Source organism: Perissodus microlepis, chromosome 7 (genome assembly GCF_051167445.1).
Source record: "Perissodus microlepis isolate ML-2025 ecotype Zambia chromosome 7, ASM5116744v1, whole genome shotgun sequence".
Taxonomy (NCBI): Eukaryota; Metazoa; Chordata; class Actinopteri; order Cichliformes; family Cichlidae; genus Perissodus; species Perissodus microlepis.
The window spans coordinates 43,902,555-43,918,668 of record NC_140467.1 but is presented as its reverse complement, the minus strand read 5'-3'; the positions used below and the strand labels follow the sequence as shown (position 1 = coordinate 43,918,668).

The following is a 16,114-nucleotide window of genomic DNA, read 5'->3' as shown; positions in this document are numbered from 1 at the left end:
TACACAAAATATCTGCACTTGTTCATCTGTCATTGCTCATTATCTGAAACTTGAAATGTGCTCTCAGGGGTATTCTGACTTTTTGTTTTATCGCCTGGTACTTTTCACTTTCTGTGTTCTACAGGGTGAGCCATTTATATGGATACACTGTAATAACATGGGAATGGTTGGTGATATTAAAGTCCTGTTTGTGGCACATTAGTATATGTGAGGGGGCAAACTCCTCAAGATGGGTGGTGACCATGGTGGCCATTTAGAAGTCGGCCATCTTGGATACAACTTTTGTTTTTTCAATAGGAAGAGGGCCATGTGACACATCAAACTTATTGGTAATGTCACAAGAAAAACAATGGTGTGCTTGGTTTCAATGCAACTTTATTCTTTCATGAGTTATTTACAAGTTTCTCTTTGTTCACAGCCATTGACATGTCAAAGAGGTTAACACGTGAGGAGCGGATCAAAATTGTGTTGATATCTGGTGAACGCAGTAACTGGGTCATTGCAGCAGATTTCAATGCAAGACACCCTACGAGACCACCCATCTCCCATGCTACAGTTAGCAAACTGCTTGCTAAGTTTCGTGAAACTGGTTCAGTGTTGGATTTGCCAAAATGTGGACGCAAGAAAACTGTCACTAATGAAGAAACATCAGTGGCTGTCCTAGCTTCATTCAGCAAGAGCCCACAGCGTAGCACTCGCCGCATGTCACTGGAGAGTGGCATTAGTCTAATATCCCTTCGGTGGATATTAGCTACTCACAAATGGCACCCTTACAAACTCCAGCTACTGCAGCATCTCAACAAGGATGACCCAGATCGGCGCACAGAATTTGCAGAATGGGCAAAACAAAAATTGGAACCGGACCCTCAGTTCACGCAGAAGATTTTGTTCAGAGATGAGGCAAACTTTTATGTGAATGGTGAAGTTAACAAACAAAACCACCGCTATTGGTCTGACACTAACCCACATTGGATGGATCCCTCCAAGACTGTTGGAACAACAAAAGTGATGGTTTGGTGTGGTATATGGGATACAACGATAGTGGGTCCATTCTTCATCAATGGAAACCTCAAGGCCACTGGATATTTGAAATTGCTACATGATGATGTGTTTCCCTCTTTATGCACTGAAGCTGGCACGTTCCCCTGAGTTTTTCCAGCAAGATGATGCACCACCACATTATGGGTGCCAGGTCCGAGCATTCCTAGATGAACAGTTTCCTGGAAAGTGGATTGGTCGTCGTGGGCCACTTGAATGGCCCCCAAGGTCTCCCGATCTGACCCCCTTAGACTTTTATCTTTGGGGTCATCTGAAGGCAATTGTCTATGGTGTGAAGATACGAGATGTGCAGCACCTGAAACTACGGATACTGGATGCCTGTGCTGGCATTTCTCCTGCGGTGTTGCTATCAGTGTGTGAAGAGTGGGGGAAGAGGGTTGCATTGACAATCCAACACAATGGGCAGCACATTGAACACATATGTGTTATAAAATATTTTATAAGTGGTCAGAAACTTGTAAATAACTCATGAAAGAATAAAGTTACGTTGTAACCAAGCACACCATTGTTTTTCTTGTGACATTACCAATAAGTTTGATGTGTCACATGGCCCTCTTCCTATTGAAAAAACAAAAGTTGTATCCAAGATGGCCGACTTCTAAATGGCCACCATGGTCACCACCCATCTTGAGGAGTTTGCCCCCTCACGTATACTAATGTGCCACAAACAGGACTTTAATATCACCAACCATTTCCATTTTATTACGGTGTATCCATATAAATGACCCACCCTGTACAACAAAAAAACTAAACAGGATTATAAAACAAGATTGCAGGTTAGCAAAATCATAGTATGATCCAACTCTGGGAGTCGCGAGGGGGGGGGAGAGCGAAACACCTCCACTGGGGCGGAGCCAACCTTTGCTAAATCTCGTGCTCAGGTCTCTCATACCTTGTAGTATAACTACAACGTTTTCGTTTTTTTATGTTTTGTTATTATATTGGTCTAAAAATCCCCAAAGGACACAAATTGAAATTGAATTTACAAAACAAAAATAATCTAAAATGCTGATCCGATTGAGCAATACTTTGTAAGGTTATAATACATTAGTGGCCACTTTATTAGGTGCATTTTGCTAGTAGCAGGTTGGCTTTTTTTTTTGCTTTCAAAGCTACCTTTATACTTCATGTCATAGATTCAACAAGGTGCTGGAATCATTCCTCAGAGAATTTGGTCCATATTGACGTGATAGTTTCACAGTTCGTGCCCATCCTTGATCAAAATCTCCTGTTCTACTACATCCTAAAGGTGATCTATTAGATTGAGATCTAGTGTGTGGAGCCAGTTGAGTACAGATCTCACTGTCATGTTTAGGAAACCAGTGTGATTATTTGAGCTTTGTGGCACGGTTTGTTATTCTGCTGGAAGCGGTCATCAGACAATCAACAACACCTGAGTTATTGAGTGTCATGTAGGCTGTAGGGTTTAACAGATCCTCAGTTGGTACTACGGGTCTGCAAAATGAACCAATGTATTTATACAACGCAGGATGGATCCCTGACTTCATATAGTTCACACCATGTAGTTTTCTGACCCAACCATCTGAATGTTGCAGCACAAATCGAGACTCATCAGAGCAGGCAATGTTTTCTAACCTTCTGTTATCCAATTTTGGTGAGCCTGCATGATCATAGCCTCAGGTTTTGGTTCTTCAATAGCAGGAGTGACACCTGGTGCGGTCTTCTGCTCGGCAAGTGGTTGTTTGAATTACTGTTTCCTTCCAATCAGTGTCATTCAGAGAACTCCCACACACTCTTTTTCAGATCATTCTCTGTAAACCGTAGGGATGGCTGTGCAGGAAATCCCAGTAGATCTGTAGTTCCTGCAATACTCATACTGTCTGGCAATAACAAACATGCTAGATTCAAAGTAGCTTAAATCCCCCTTCCTTCCCCTTTCTGATGTTCGGTTTGATAATCAAAAGGCAGTTTTTAGTTGTAAGTAAAACACTGTACATAATAAAGTGGCCATTTAATGTGTAAATATTGCCAATTGTTTAGGGTTTATATAAATGCTAATATTGATCTGATATCCATGCAGTGAGTAATTGCAAAACTGAATGCAGTTGTCAAATGACTGAGGAACAAAAGCACCTGATGATTCATGAACTCTGATGGGGAAAGGAGTGTGTGATAGGGCAGCTGTATTCCTTGACCTTTTGACTGTCTTATCGCAAACTTTACTCTCCTTTTTACAGTAATAACGACACGAGGAGGAAGTAAAATTCTGTACACCTGTCGAGCTGTAACGGCCGAACAGAAGCAGCTTTCCTGGTAAAAACATACATGTCAGTGAGGTCACAAGAGATGTTTTTAAATTGTCCCTAATTCACTGCTCAAAAATATAAGAACAGAAAATCTTTGTTTAACTTTTCCAATGTAGTATTTCAGATACAAAATATAATTTTCTTTGGGCAAATGCCTGATTTTGTCTCAGATGTTAAAGTGCGCTCGTTATAAATGAAATTATCTGTTGCAGAAGACACTTTTGTATGCAGAGTCTACGGTCTTATAGTGATTGCTACATGCTGGAAAATTTACTGTGTAAGATTGAAATAACTGTTTGTTTCACATCCTAATGACGAAGCATGATTTGTATGATCAACGGTCTTTGATCAGTCATTGCACAAATATGCTGTTGATAAGGTTGTGGAAAACAGCAATCAGCTGAGACTGAAGAAGTCACTTGGATGAGTGACGAAACGTTTCTCCCACTGAAAACGCTACGTCCAGATGAACAGAGTCAACCTTTAGCGATCGCTTTTTGGAGGTTTACATGTTTCCTCTCTGGTGCTCGTGTATGTACAATCTACTTTCCAATTTAGGGTTATGAGGGGGCTGGAGCTAACTCCAGCTGTCACAGAGACAGACACACCCATGACCCATTTGGAATTACCATTTAACCTCAAACATGCATGTCTTTGGATGTCAGGAGACACCCGGAGTACCCAATCACACAGAGAACATAGAAATTCAGCACGGAAAAGCCAAAGCCTGGTGGATTCAAATCCAGGAACTTGTTCTGTGAGGCATCAGTGCCAACCACTGCACCACCAGCCACTTGTCTTGGGCAGCCATGTCAGTTTCATTTATCTTCAAATTTGGGGAAGTTGTTTCACAGACTCTCATTGACAGTATGTACCCAGTTTGGGAATATCCTGTATTTTTGCATGACTGACTCTATCCGTGATCCTCACTGTTCTGAGAGGAAACTTGGAGATCACAACCAACATCAAGCTTATGATGTCGGTTTCTAAGGTCGGACAGTGGTGCCCTCTAGTGGTTAAAAAGTAGATGGCGCTTCAGTGAGTGGGAAAACACTCCCTGGCCACTCTGTCAGTCACACCCTGTTAAGCTGCACGCAAATTCAAATATCCGGTCGGTCAATCGCATGCCACCAATGCATTAAGATGATAGCCAGTCATGATAGACAGCACACACATTTAAATCTTCATTAAAAACACATTTATTTTCACATTTATTCTCCTTGGAATTTGGCACCAGTTGACATCCTCATCCTTTGTTGTCTGATTTTATTTGTATTCACGTTTTTATTTCAGTTTTTTAATCTTATTTTATTTAATGTTAAGTATTATATTAAAATTTCCTAATGTTTTAGTGTAATTTTTCTTGTAGCCATATACTTTTAATGCACTTTTACACAGCTGACTTTGATCAACTTTATTGTTTTAAATGTGCTATATAAATAAACATGACCTTGACATGATAGGAAGGCAACAGCAATTTAAATAACTACTTGTTATATTCAAAGTATGCAGAAGAGATGTACGCCTCGAAGCATCAGAAGACCACACCGTGATTTCTGCTGCAACATTCAGATAGGAGTGTCAGAATCTGGTGTAAAGTATATGAAAGCATGGGTCAGGCTGCTGGAGGTGTAATGGTGTGGGGGATCATTTATTGGTTCATTGTGTTTCCCTTAGTTAAACCCACAGCCTACCTGAGTGTTATTGTTGTGGGAGATCGTCATCACAGTTGAGCAGCCGACAAATCAGCAGTAACTGTGATGTCATCATATTAATATGGGGGGAAAAGTCTGAGGAATGGTTGAAGCATCGTTGAATCCCACGAAGAACCAAAAACGAGAGCCAACCATGTACTAGCAAGATGCACCTGATAAAGTGTTAATTGAATGTATTATAACGTTCAGTGATAGACAAAGTTCCAGCTTCTAAATGTTCAACTGTTTTTCAGCAGTTTGAGTGTCTTTTTCTGCCTTAAAGGTAATAATTGATCACTTAAGAATTTCTAATTTCCCACATAACACTCTTCCCTCTCGCATTTTCAAGGAAGCTTTGGAGACTATTGGGCCCTGTATTTTACTTTTATTGAGTGCATCACTGACATTAGGTTGTGTACCGACTGCCTTCAAACATGCTGTTGTGCAAACCTTCACCCTAATGCTCTCTCTAATTACAGGCTGATCTCCAAATTCCCTTTTATGTCCAAAATCCTGAAAAACATAGTTCTTAAGCAACGTCAGGCCTTTTTAGATGTTAATGATATTGGTGAAAACTTCTAGTCTGGTTTCAAACCTCGCCACAGTACTGAGACAGCTTTATTAAGAGTTTTTAATGATCTTCTTTTAACCGCTTATTCGGGTTGCTCTGTGGTTTTAGTTTTACTAGATTGGACTTTGCTTTTCATGCGGTTGGTCATAACATTCTTTTATCAAGGCTAGAGGTCGTTCTCCGTTGCTATGGGGCAATTCTCTTCCTCTTCTTTCCGTATTTATTGTGGTGTCCCACAGGGGTCTGTTTTGGGTCCAACTCTTCTCCTTGCACACGCTGCACTTGGGATCCATTTTCAAAAAATACAATATCTCCTTCCACTGCCATGCCGATGACATCTAAATTTACTTTCCCCTGAACTTGGATGTCTCTGCCACACTGCAACCACTGTTTAACTGTCTTCATGATGTCAAAGTCTGGTCATCAAATAATTTTCTCTCCCTGAATGAAAATACAACCAAAGTTATTATTTTTGATAATCATAGCCCTTTGGGCCAGCAAACTGATACTCTTGGTCCTCTTGCTAGCCATCTCTCCCACACTGTAAGAAACCTCGGAGTATTTTTGGATAGCTCTTTCAAATTACAGAATTTTACCAGTTACGTTAGATTTCCAAAGCGAAGCCCTATCTTCCTCTGGAATACCTTGAAAAACTTATTCATGCATTTATCACCACTAGACTGGACTGCAACTCTCTCTACTTGGGCCTCCACGACTCTTCTCTCCATCATTTGCAGTTAGTTCAAAATGCTGCTGCACGCCTTTAAACTGGTACTAGAATGTATGATCACATCACTCCAGTTTTAGCTAACTTACACTGGCTCCCTGTCAAATATCACATTGATTTTAAAATTATCTTGCTTACTTTTAAAATTTTAAACAACTTGGCACCTAGCTATCTAACTAAACTCCTCTACTTGTATGACCCCAAAAGAGCACTAAGAGCTTCTTGTCAGATGCTCTTAGTACAACCAAGGTCTCGGCTGAAGTCCAGAGGTGATCGTGCCTTTGCCACTGCAGCACCTAGACTCTGGAATAACCTTCCTGTTGATATTCATACTTCCGAGTCGATTCAGTCTTTTAAATCACATCTTAAAACTCACTTTTTTACTTTGGCTTTTGAATCAAACTAGTTTGACTATCATCCAGCTTGTTTTTTAATGTTTGTCACCTGTGTTGTTTGTTGGTCTGTTTTCTTTGTTAATGCTTCATTTTTTTATTTTTCATTCTCTTTTTCATTCTCTTTGAACCTTCACAAATGCCCTTTTTTATGTAAGATTTATCAAGAAGTATCATTCTCATATATTTACATGTGGAAAATGACCAGTAGCTGGATTATTTGCGCCAGCTTCCTCCTGATTGCCTTTCCCGCTGCCCGAAAGTACCAAAAATCCAACTTAAACACTACGCTGTGCTTCACTGTATCCCAGTGGACGTGCCACACATACACAACATCAAACACTGCTGCGGCTCAAAGAAATAACAGGGTAATATTAGACTCAAGTAATAAAAGAGTCAAGTTTAGTAACTCCTTTACTCACCACATAACATCTAAAATTTTGACAATACTAAACAGTTTCAGATTATTGTTAAAGTGAGTTTCTTTTCCACATTTAAAATAGTCCTGGATCAACCAGAATAAGCGATGTTTTCTTTGTGGATACTTCTTAGCAACATGTAATCATACTAAAACCACAAATATTCTTTATAAAAAAAACTGTTATTACTATAACAACACTACTTTATAATGTGATCAGCTCACAAATACATTTAAGCCTAAAATAATAAGAAACAGTAAAAAATAAAGGTGTCTACAGCAGGACTGAATAAATAGAAACTGAGGTTGTGTCTGGAGTTCTCATTACTGCGCACACAGCGAAGCTGCTAATTAAATCTACATTAGAGGACGTTGTTTCTCTCTGTGGTTTCTTCACATCTTTAATGCTCATTTAGCAATTTTGGCACTATATAACTCTGTGTGTGTGTGTGTGTGTGTGTGTGTGTGTGTGTGTGTGTGTGTGTGTGTGTCCATCAGTGCAGTATGGTGATACTGCGGTCAGTCACGGCAAAGGCCGGCAGCAGCGGGGCACTGAAGTTCTGTGAGACTGAATACAGCACAGCGCAGGAGTGTGGCTCGTAAAACAGCAGCGTCTGACTTTGCCAGTCCAGCAGCAGGCCCACCCTCTCTGGCCTCCTCGCCACTTGTAGCGGCACCTTCTTCCCTGCGTGGCAGAAGGAGTAGTCTCCGTCGTAGTGAGACAGCACCCAGGACTGACTGTTGTGGCCCAGTCGAGCCTCGTTCCCAGAACCTTTGCGCTCCAGGGAGGCGTAGCAGACCCCGACTTTAAAGGCGCCGCTCTGGCCCACGTCTACCACCCAGCTGTGGGTGCCAGAGGACATAGACACCGAGCCTAAGGCGTTGGGCCAAGAGTCAAATCGTGCTGGGTCGTAGGGTGGAGACTGGCGCGGTTTTTTGTGGAGGAAAGTTAAAGTGCAGAAGTCCTCAGACAGAGAGAGAAGAGGGCTGACTGTGCGCTCATCGAACTTTAAACATGATGATCCATAAGCTGTGAGAAGAAAGGAAAAGGGTGGATTACTATCATGTTTTTGTTTTTATATTGTTTCGTTATTAAACATGAGAATATGCAGTAAATACAGAGAATATAGAGAATATAAACAGGACATCAAGCAAATCCCGAGCGCTGCCAAACAGATGGCACATGGCCTCTTCTCCAAACACAGAATACCTGGAATTACTTTACAGTACTGCCCCGTTCATCTTCCAGATCTACCTGATATACCAGTAACTCCTGAATTTCTAAGTTGCACAAGTATAATGTGTTTCAGTTTACCCTACATTCGGATGTCCCGGCACAACAAACACACACGCATTAGGAAATCAGATCATCTTTGGAGATAAATGTGTGATTACGTGCTTAAATTTGTGTCGCTAAAAAATAAATGTAAGTACTGTATGTGCTTTATGTTCAATTTGCTACAGTTAGCAGGGATATTTTGTAGGGCGTCAGTCTGTGTCTGTATTGACAATGAGAGTGACGTTGTCATCATCTTATTATGAAATCTCTGTCTTTCTGCATACTCACCCTACATAGCAGGAGTAGCACACATGTATATCTTAGGTGTCTGAAGGTTGTTATCTATATCACGCATTATGATGTCATCATGTTGTTTAGCAACCACCTACCAACGACCTACAATGATCCACTTGTAGAATTTGTGCATCAGTAACACCTTAGAAAAGCACCGTTTTGTTTTGATTTCACCACAGTAACACCTAACTGAAGATATTCTATCCGTTTTTTTTTAGGAGATGGACCACACCCCAAAAACTCCTTACACATATACATTTATAAACTTGCCTAGCAACCACCTTACAATGGACTACAATAACATTTATATAGTAGAGCAGGACGTGAGCACTGCAGGGGACCCACAAATAAGGACTCTAAGGATTCTTCCTGCCCAGAATTGATTCATCTTCAATTTATTTATATAAACAAGCTCTAACATCCCTGCTTTTAAAACTTTTATTACAAATTTAGTAGACCAACACATGTAACATTTATGCAACAGCTGCAAATGAAGAGTAATGATATTTACCAACATTTTTTAATAAAATTATATTTTTAATGTTAGTATAATTGTTGCAAATGTAATTATATAATTAAAATTTTCAAATTCACTACTTTACAAAAAAAAAGCAGGGAAAAAAATGAAGCACATTTATTTTTAGATTAAGATGCCAAATTATTTAGTTGGATTCCTGAATAGAAAAATGAGTTTTAGTAGCTGAATGTTGTTCTTCATGAACTCCTGACCTCTCAGACACAAGTGCCAGATCAAATTTGGGTATAAAAACAGGAACTCAGTTTGTTATTTCTCTAATAAATAACACAACTTTTTTTAAATCAATTAATTCAGAAAATATTGTGCTAAACTAAACTAAAATTAAAATGGTAATTATTTTTATGCCTCATTTCAAGGCATAATTTTACTAACCGTCACATTTTAAAGAGTATTTTAGAATAATCATTGAGTTTCAGTTAGGTTTGACTCTGCCATTTCCACTGCGGCGATACAATAACTACTTTCCTTTTATGTGAGAAACAAAAAAACATAATTGGTTTTAACTAGGGCTGGGTATCGTCACTGATTTCTAGAACCGATTTGATTCCGATTCACAAGGTCCCGAATCAATTCGATCCACGATTCGATTCAATTTGATTCAATTCGATTTGAATCTGGGAAATTTTGCCTCAGACAGTCAGGAATATTATAATTCAGATCAGTACATTTACATATTTTTGTATCTATAAAAAGGAAGCTGACACTCGCAAGACTTTATCAAAGGTGTAAGAATCACAGCAGATGCCTTTGTGTCAAAGTAGCTGAAGATAAAACACAGAAAAACATGAAGGTGATTTTCCTGGCCTGGGATTTTATAAAAATATTCTGCAGTACATCAAAAACGAAAGAAAACCATTAATCAACACATGAACATTACCTCTGAAGTTACAACGGTTTTATTAGAGACACAGCTAAGCGTTTTGCATTTTGCAAAATTTTAAAAAGTTTAAATTTGTTCAGAAGCCTACTGAACGGCAGAAATTAGGTTTTCTTTTTGGAAGTAAGCAAAAGGGAAAAAAACAGCGACAGCGCTGTAAACAACGGTAGACTTGTGCGTAACAAGCAAGCGAATAATGAAGAAAACAAATTTTTAGACGGAAAACTGTTCTTGAAGTATACAGAGAGAGAGAGAGAGAGAGCGAGAGAGCTGTGCATGAAGTGTGATTTTATCGCGGTGGAAGCAAAACAGCAAAAGTCAGAGGGAGTCCATGACGATGTTTATGTGAAGCTTAGTTTGGATCTTCTTTTGCTGCTGGTTCAGTCAATATTGTTTGGAGAGAGATCAAACTAACAGCTTTAGAATCAGTGCAAAAAGGGCGTAAACACAAAGCACGGACCCGCCGAAACATCAGAATCAGCGAGCTGTCGGCTTTCAGCCCCGACCGTGTCCGTGCCGTCGGGTGAGTAAGGTGACATCTCACTGATTCTGATGCGTCGGCGGTCTTTGTGCAGAATCCGTGCACCTGCTCTCATTTACTGTTTTAGCTGTTTGGTGGTTGTCGAAACTGAGATTCTGGCATTTCGGGCAAAATAAATTTATATTAAAAAAATCGATTCAGGATTTTAATGAATCGATATCACGTTATCCAAGCCAGAATCGATTTTAATTGATAAATCGATTATCAAAACCCACCCCTAGTTTTAACCATATTTTGGATATTTAGTTTATGGAATATAATGTACTGTTGTTAAAGAATGGGGTTGCATCCAGGACAGAAACATCTGCATTATGCTGCTAACACAATCTCGACTTTGCAAGCACCTACACAGACGCTAAGCTAGCCAAGAACCCAGAGTGATGTTAAAGCTGAGTGAACACTGAGCCCAGCCCAGCAGCCAGACCCTGAACTTTAACAGGTAACAACATGATGAGCAGTCAGGCTGTAGCCTCTGTTTCTACCTGTTCATGTGTCTAAAGTAGAATCTGTGTGTTTGCAGCCTCAGGTTTATATAGTTAAATGCTGATTATGAGACAATGCATTTAAGGTGATTTTATGGAGAAATGTGAAATGAAGCAGTAGTAAAACAAATTACTTACTCCTAGGTGTAATTAAGTAACATACTGCAATACTTTTAATAGAAGTGTTCTGTGTAATAATTCCTTTTTTTGATCCCAACACTTATCACACGAAGCAGGGGAAATACCTCCATCGTGAATAACCATTTGACCCTCAGCATGAATGTAATATCTTTGATATGCTGCTTAGCGATGGCGGTGACACTCAAAGCCGAACCAATGAGAATCAGTAATGGAACAGGAGCCGTTTTCTTACATCTGTATAAACTGTAATCGGATATTATACTTTTTTCTGAGCATACTCTACAAAATCCACTCTGTTCATAGATTTTTAAGGTTGGTAAATACACCTTGTAGTGCTGCAGTGAAAACTTTTATGCTTTTGAATTTTGAATGTGCTGCATTTACACAAAATGATTAATAAGTATAATATAAATCTACTGACTGTTTGGCCCGAGCAGCACTGCAGTAGCCCACAGACCCCTCAGCAGCTTGCTTTCAGTGCAGCACGGGTTCAGGCTGAGCTGGTCTGTGTCACAGGGTTCCCCGACCCCCTCTGCCTCCTCCACCCTGAGACAAGCAGAGAAAAGAGGTTTAATGATACAGCTCCTGAGCAAGAAAATAGTATTCACAAAATATTGCTTCATAAAAAAGAAACATTACCTTTCAGCTATCTCCTGGACACTGGTCTGAAAAATGAGACATTAAGCAGGTGATTACTCTCAGTGATTATGACTGTTATCAGGATACAGTTATTACAGCCGCCCCTGTTAACCCCTTCCTGCCAAAGCTTCCCGAGTCTCTCACCACCAGCTGTGCGTCGGGAGTGTGCGTCAGCGTGTGCACCAGACGGGAGCGTGTTTGCGACAGATTCGTCAACGCTTGGCCCCAGTGGGCTCTCTGGGTCAGGAGACACTGCTCCACACGCTCCTCCTCTCTCTGCACCTCCTCCAAGAGACGCTGCTCCTCCTCCTCCAGGGCTTCACGTGCCGCGCTCACCTGAGCCAGCACCTGCTCCCTCGCCCTGCTCGCCGCTGCCTGCATAATAAGACAGCAGGGAAGAAGAAATGCATGAGTGTGAAGTGAATACTTGTGGTTTGGAATCCAACTGCATAAATGATAAATCCTTTATTGATTTATCAATGATTTTAAAATGATTTCCTTTAAAATCTGGCACGAGAAAACTGAAAATGAAACATTTACTGTCTCCAAAATTAAAATCTTTATCCTTGTGCATCTCCTGTGAATTAGTCTCACGTGGTTTTTACTCTCTTTTAATCATTTAGGGTCACTTGTACAGTTCTTTGAATATCACAAATGCGTGAAAAATGCCATAAAAACCACATCCACAGTCCCAGCACGAATTTTCACATCTTCATACTTTAACTGACTAACATGACAATATACATACGGCACACCGTGAGCCAATCAAACTGTGTCAGCTATCTGAGATGTTGGCCTGCAGTAGCATGGGTATTATTTTTAGTTAAATAGAATAAAAATAAAAAACAGACTTTAAAAAAATGTAATCTAAGTGAAACGCTTTGTGAAATCTCATTAGTATCATAGTAACATCCCTCCTTTAGTATCCATTATTTTGGTAACAATTTTATTACAACTTGCCTGATGGGTCAGTGGTGGATGGTTGAAGGTCTACAAGTCTGTTTTTTAAAATGTTTTAATGTAACACCTGCACTGCTGTAATAAATTCAAGTGCACGTAGCATATTCTGATAAAATTCGTCATACTGTGATGTCGTCTCTCTTTTTAATGCCCACTTCCTATCTGGTATTCTCTCCTATAACTCAAACACTGGCCTACTCCTGCGCCTAATGGAAGCCGCTGCTGCTCATAAGCAGTGACACAAGCACTTGACGGTGGGCACGGACGACAGCTCGTTAATGATACTCGTGACTCGCACATCTGACCAAGCACAGCAAAGTGTACAGAGATTCACTGACCACGCTCTTTTTTCCCCCCACTGTATAAAGCTATTTTGTTACAGAAACATTTGATTCCTGCTCAGGTGTGGTGGTAGTTTTCCACTTATCAGGCTTTTCTTGTTTGCTTGAGGCTCGATTTGGTCTCTTTAGTGCACAAGCACGACTTGTCCTGAACACCCATTAAGCTAAGAGAGGCTGCAGACTTTGCTACGTGCACTGAATCAGCAAGACTTGCCCCCTGCTTCAATTATTTCTTTTCTATCTCTGTTGTTACAGTCTTCATCCGTTACATTTTTATATACTTTTAAGTCAGTGATTATATCAAAGTCTTTTAAACCATGTGAAGCACATGTTATAAAATATATTATCATTATCTTTTCATTATTATACTCCCGGGTTAACACTTTATTGTAAGAGAAAATAAATAATTGCCTCCTAATATTTATAGAACTTACACAGACGGTCATATAAAGGAATAAACGGGTAAATGCATGTTAAGTTTTGTTTTACATGCAAAAAAATTCAAAGAAAAATTTACCAATAATCAATTAGTTTGCATATTTATCAAAGAAATGTCCCAGTTTTGTTTGTTTTTCTGAAATATGTGGATTTGCTTCTGTTTCTCTGCTCTAATGTGAACTGAATAATTTGGGTTTAGATGGACAAAACAGTCAAAATAAAGACTTCACTTTGGGCTCAGAGAGTTGATTTATATATGTATATTATACTAATAGTAAAGGAAAAAAATTAATAAATTGACTGATCAGTAGAAACAGATAGCAGCTTGTAAAAATTCCTATCACTATACACAACCCCAAAGCGTGGCCAAAAATTCACATGTCAACACAATGCACTTGCTAAACAGGCTCCATAGCATTTGGATGCTGAGATCATCATGAGTGTGTGGTGAGCCTGGGTGGGTGTGGATCACCTGAAGCTTCTGCTCTTTGGCTGCCAGTGTCTGCTCGATAAACCTCTCAATCCTCAGGGCCTGCAGCTGCATTTTCTCACACACGTCCACCAGTTTGTCCTGATAAGAAAAAGAAAAAAAGAAAAACCTAAATAGGCTGCACACTGTCTGCAGTTCAGGAATAAAAAACACATTAAAAACCAGGTGGAATTCATCAGCTGGAAACACAGCAAGAAAATCCTGTATTCTCAAATACTGCTGAGAGGAATCAGCCAGTGTGGCACTCCCAAAAAAGCCCTAAGAACTACACAAACATTAACTTAACAAATATGGAAACACCCAGGCCACTTTGTTTCATAATAACTGTTATCTGGATAACTGTTATGGTTATACAACTGTAGGTGAAATATAAAAATCCACACTTTCTCAGTCACAATGGGAAAAATCTTTCCCAAAAACTCAATTAAATCAAAGTATTTTTACTTTTTAAACATGTATTTTGTTAAGTTTAGTCAGAAAAAGGTCATTTTATGGTAAATAGGGTTAGAAGAAAATAGTTGCCCTTGAAGATAGTTCCACTTAAAGATAGTTCCACTCAGACAAAGTGAAACCTTCCTGAAGCCATTTGGAGACCTGCAGGCAGATTATTCCGGGTGAAAATGTGTATTTATTGTAGCTATACACCCCTGAACTGAAAATGATCACTATTAAATCCCATATGAGTGAAATATGTCAAAACAGCTGTTGCTTGGCTGCCCGAGACTCACCCTGATTCTGGTGACTCTGGTGGCCAGAGGGGTCACGGTGTGTCCCTGGCAGGAGCCCACGGTGGCGCAGTGGGAGCAGATGAGTTTCTGCTCGGTGCCGCAGAACCAGTCCAGCTCGGATTCGTGGTCCACACACAGCTCACTCTCAACAGAGTAGATCCCGGACTCGGTGTCGGAGGTGGCCGCAGCCAGTGAGGTTTTTCCGGGACTGCCGCTCATAGTCGGCCGCGGAGCGTCGACTGTCTTCTGCAGCTTCATTCCGCCTCCCAGCACGGAGAAAATGGGCTGCTCGCACTCCATACTCCAGCTTTTAGCTTTTAGAGTCTCCTCTGGGTCACCCGATGGGGACGAGCATGTCAAATCACACGTTTCGAAGTCCTCGGTCATGGCACGAAAGCAGGACAGGTGCACCGGCGGAGGAGGAGGAGTCGCATCTAGAGCGTAGCAGTAACACAGGTGTAACAGGTGAGCGGAACGCGGAAGTAACAGGGATCTCAGAGGTCAGAGCTCAAAGAAAGAAAAAAGAAAAAAAAAAAGCTTCTGGTTTTCACACGAGCGTCACCTGATAACCGTCCGTAGAGTCTGAAATCATGCCATCATACAAGCAGGTGTTATAGGCCTGTGTGCCTTATGGCCTAATAGCCTGCGGTTACATATTCATAGTATCTCTCATTTCCCTGTTTCACTGGTGTTCCTGATTTTGGCCACTTTAGAACCTTTTTTTTCTTTTTCAATATGCAGATAACACCTTTGGTTTTAAAACAGTTACTTTGTTTAATAAAGCACAGCTCAAAGGGCAGGAGTTCAACCTTAGTCAGCTTTAATTCATAGCCCTACATTGTGGTTATTTCAGAAGAAATTCATATATAGATCATCTTTTAAAAATCCTACTAACTTAGTAAAGTCCCTAAAATTCAGCATGAGTAAAAACTGAGTGGGATATTGTAGAACAGGTCAGGGGACATTAGGTAAATCACATTCAGATAATTAATGAGAATGTTTCTTTGTAGACATTTATACTTTTTATATACTTAAAATGTGTCAAATTGATTTTTGCTATACTTCGAACAAAGTAAAACTCTCACGTGTAATATAAAAAGGCTTTATTTCCTCATTTTGGCTCATTTATGGTGAGTTTCTGAGACCGTATCAATGCAACAATAGGACCCTGGAGTGTCTGTTAGACACCTGTGTGTGAGCAGAGCGTAATTACATTTTTCAGGAAGGACAGGTGTGAT

At 40.1% G+C, this 16,114-nt stretch overlaps 1 protein-coding gene across 1 annotated transcript; it reads right to left on the bottom strand.

Annotated features, from left to right (window-relative positions):
* Window positions 1–4,771: 4,771 nt before the first annotated feature.
* bspry (B-box and SPRY domain containing) lies at window positions 4,772–15,374 on the bottom strand. The gene is made up of 6 exons (XM_084935282.1): window positions 14,877–15,374; window positions 14,131–14,229; window positions 12,064–12,294; window positions 11,920–11,945; window positions 11,702–11,826; window positions 4,772–8,158 (listed from the first exon to the last, which is right to left on the bottom strand). The coding sequence occupies exons 1-6, from the start codon at window positions 15,261–15,263 to the stop codon at window positions 7,623–7,625; spliced, it is 1,404 nt and encodes a 467-aa protein (XP_084791408.1). The 5' UTR covers window positions 15,264–15,374; the 3' UTR covers window positions 4,772–7,622.
* Between the last annotated feature and the right edge of the window lie 740 nt (window positions 15,375–16,114).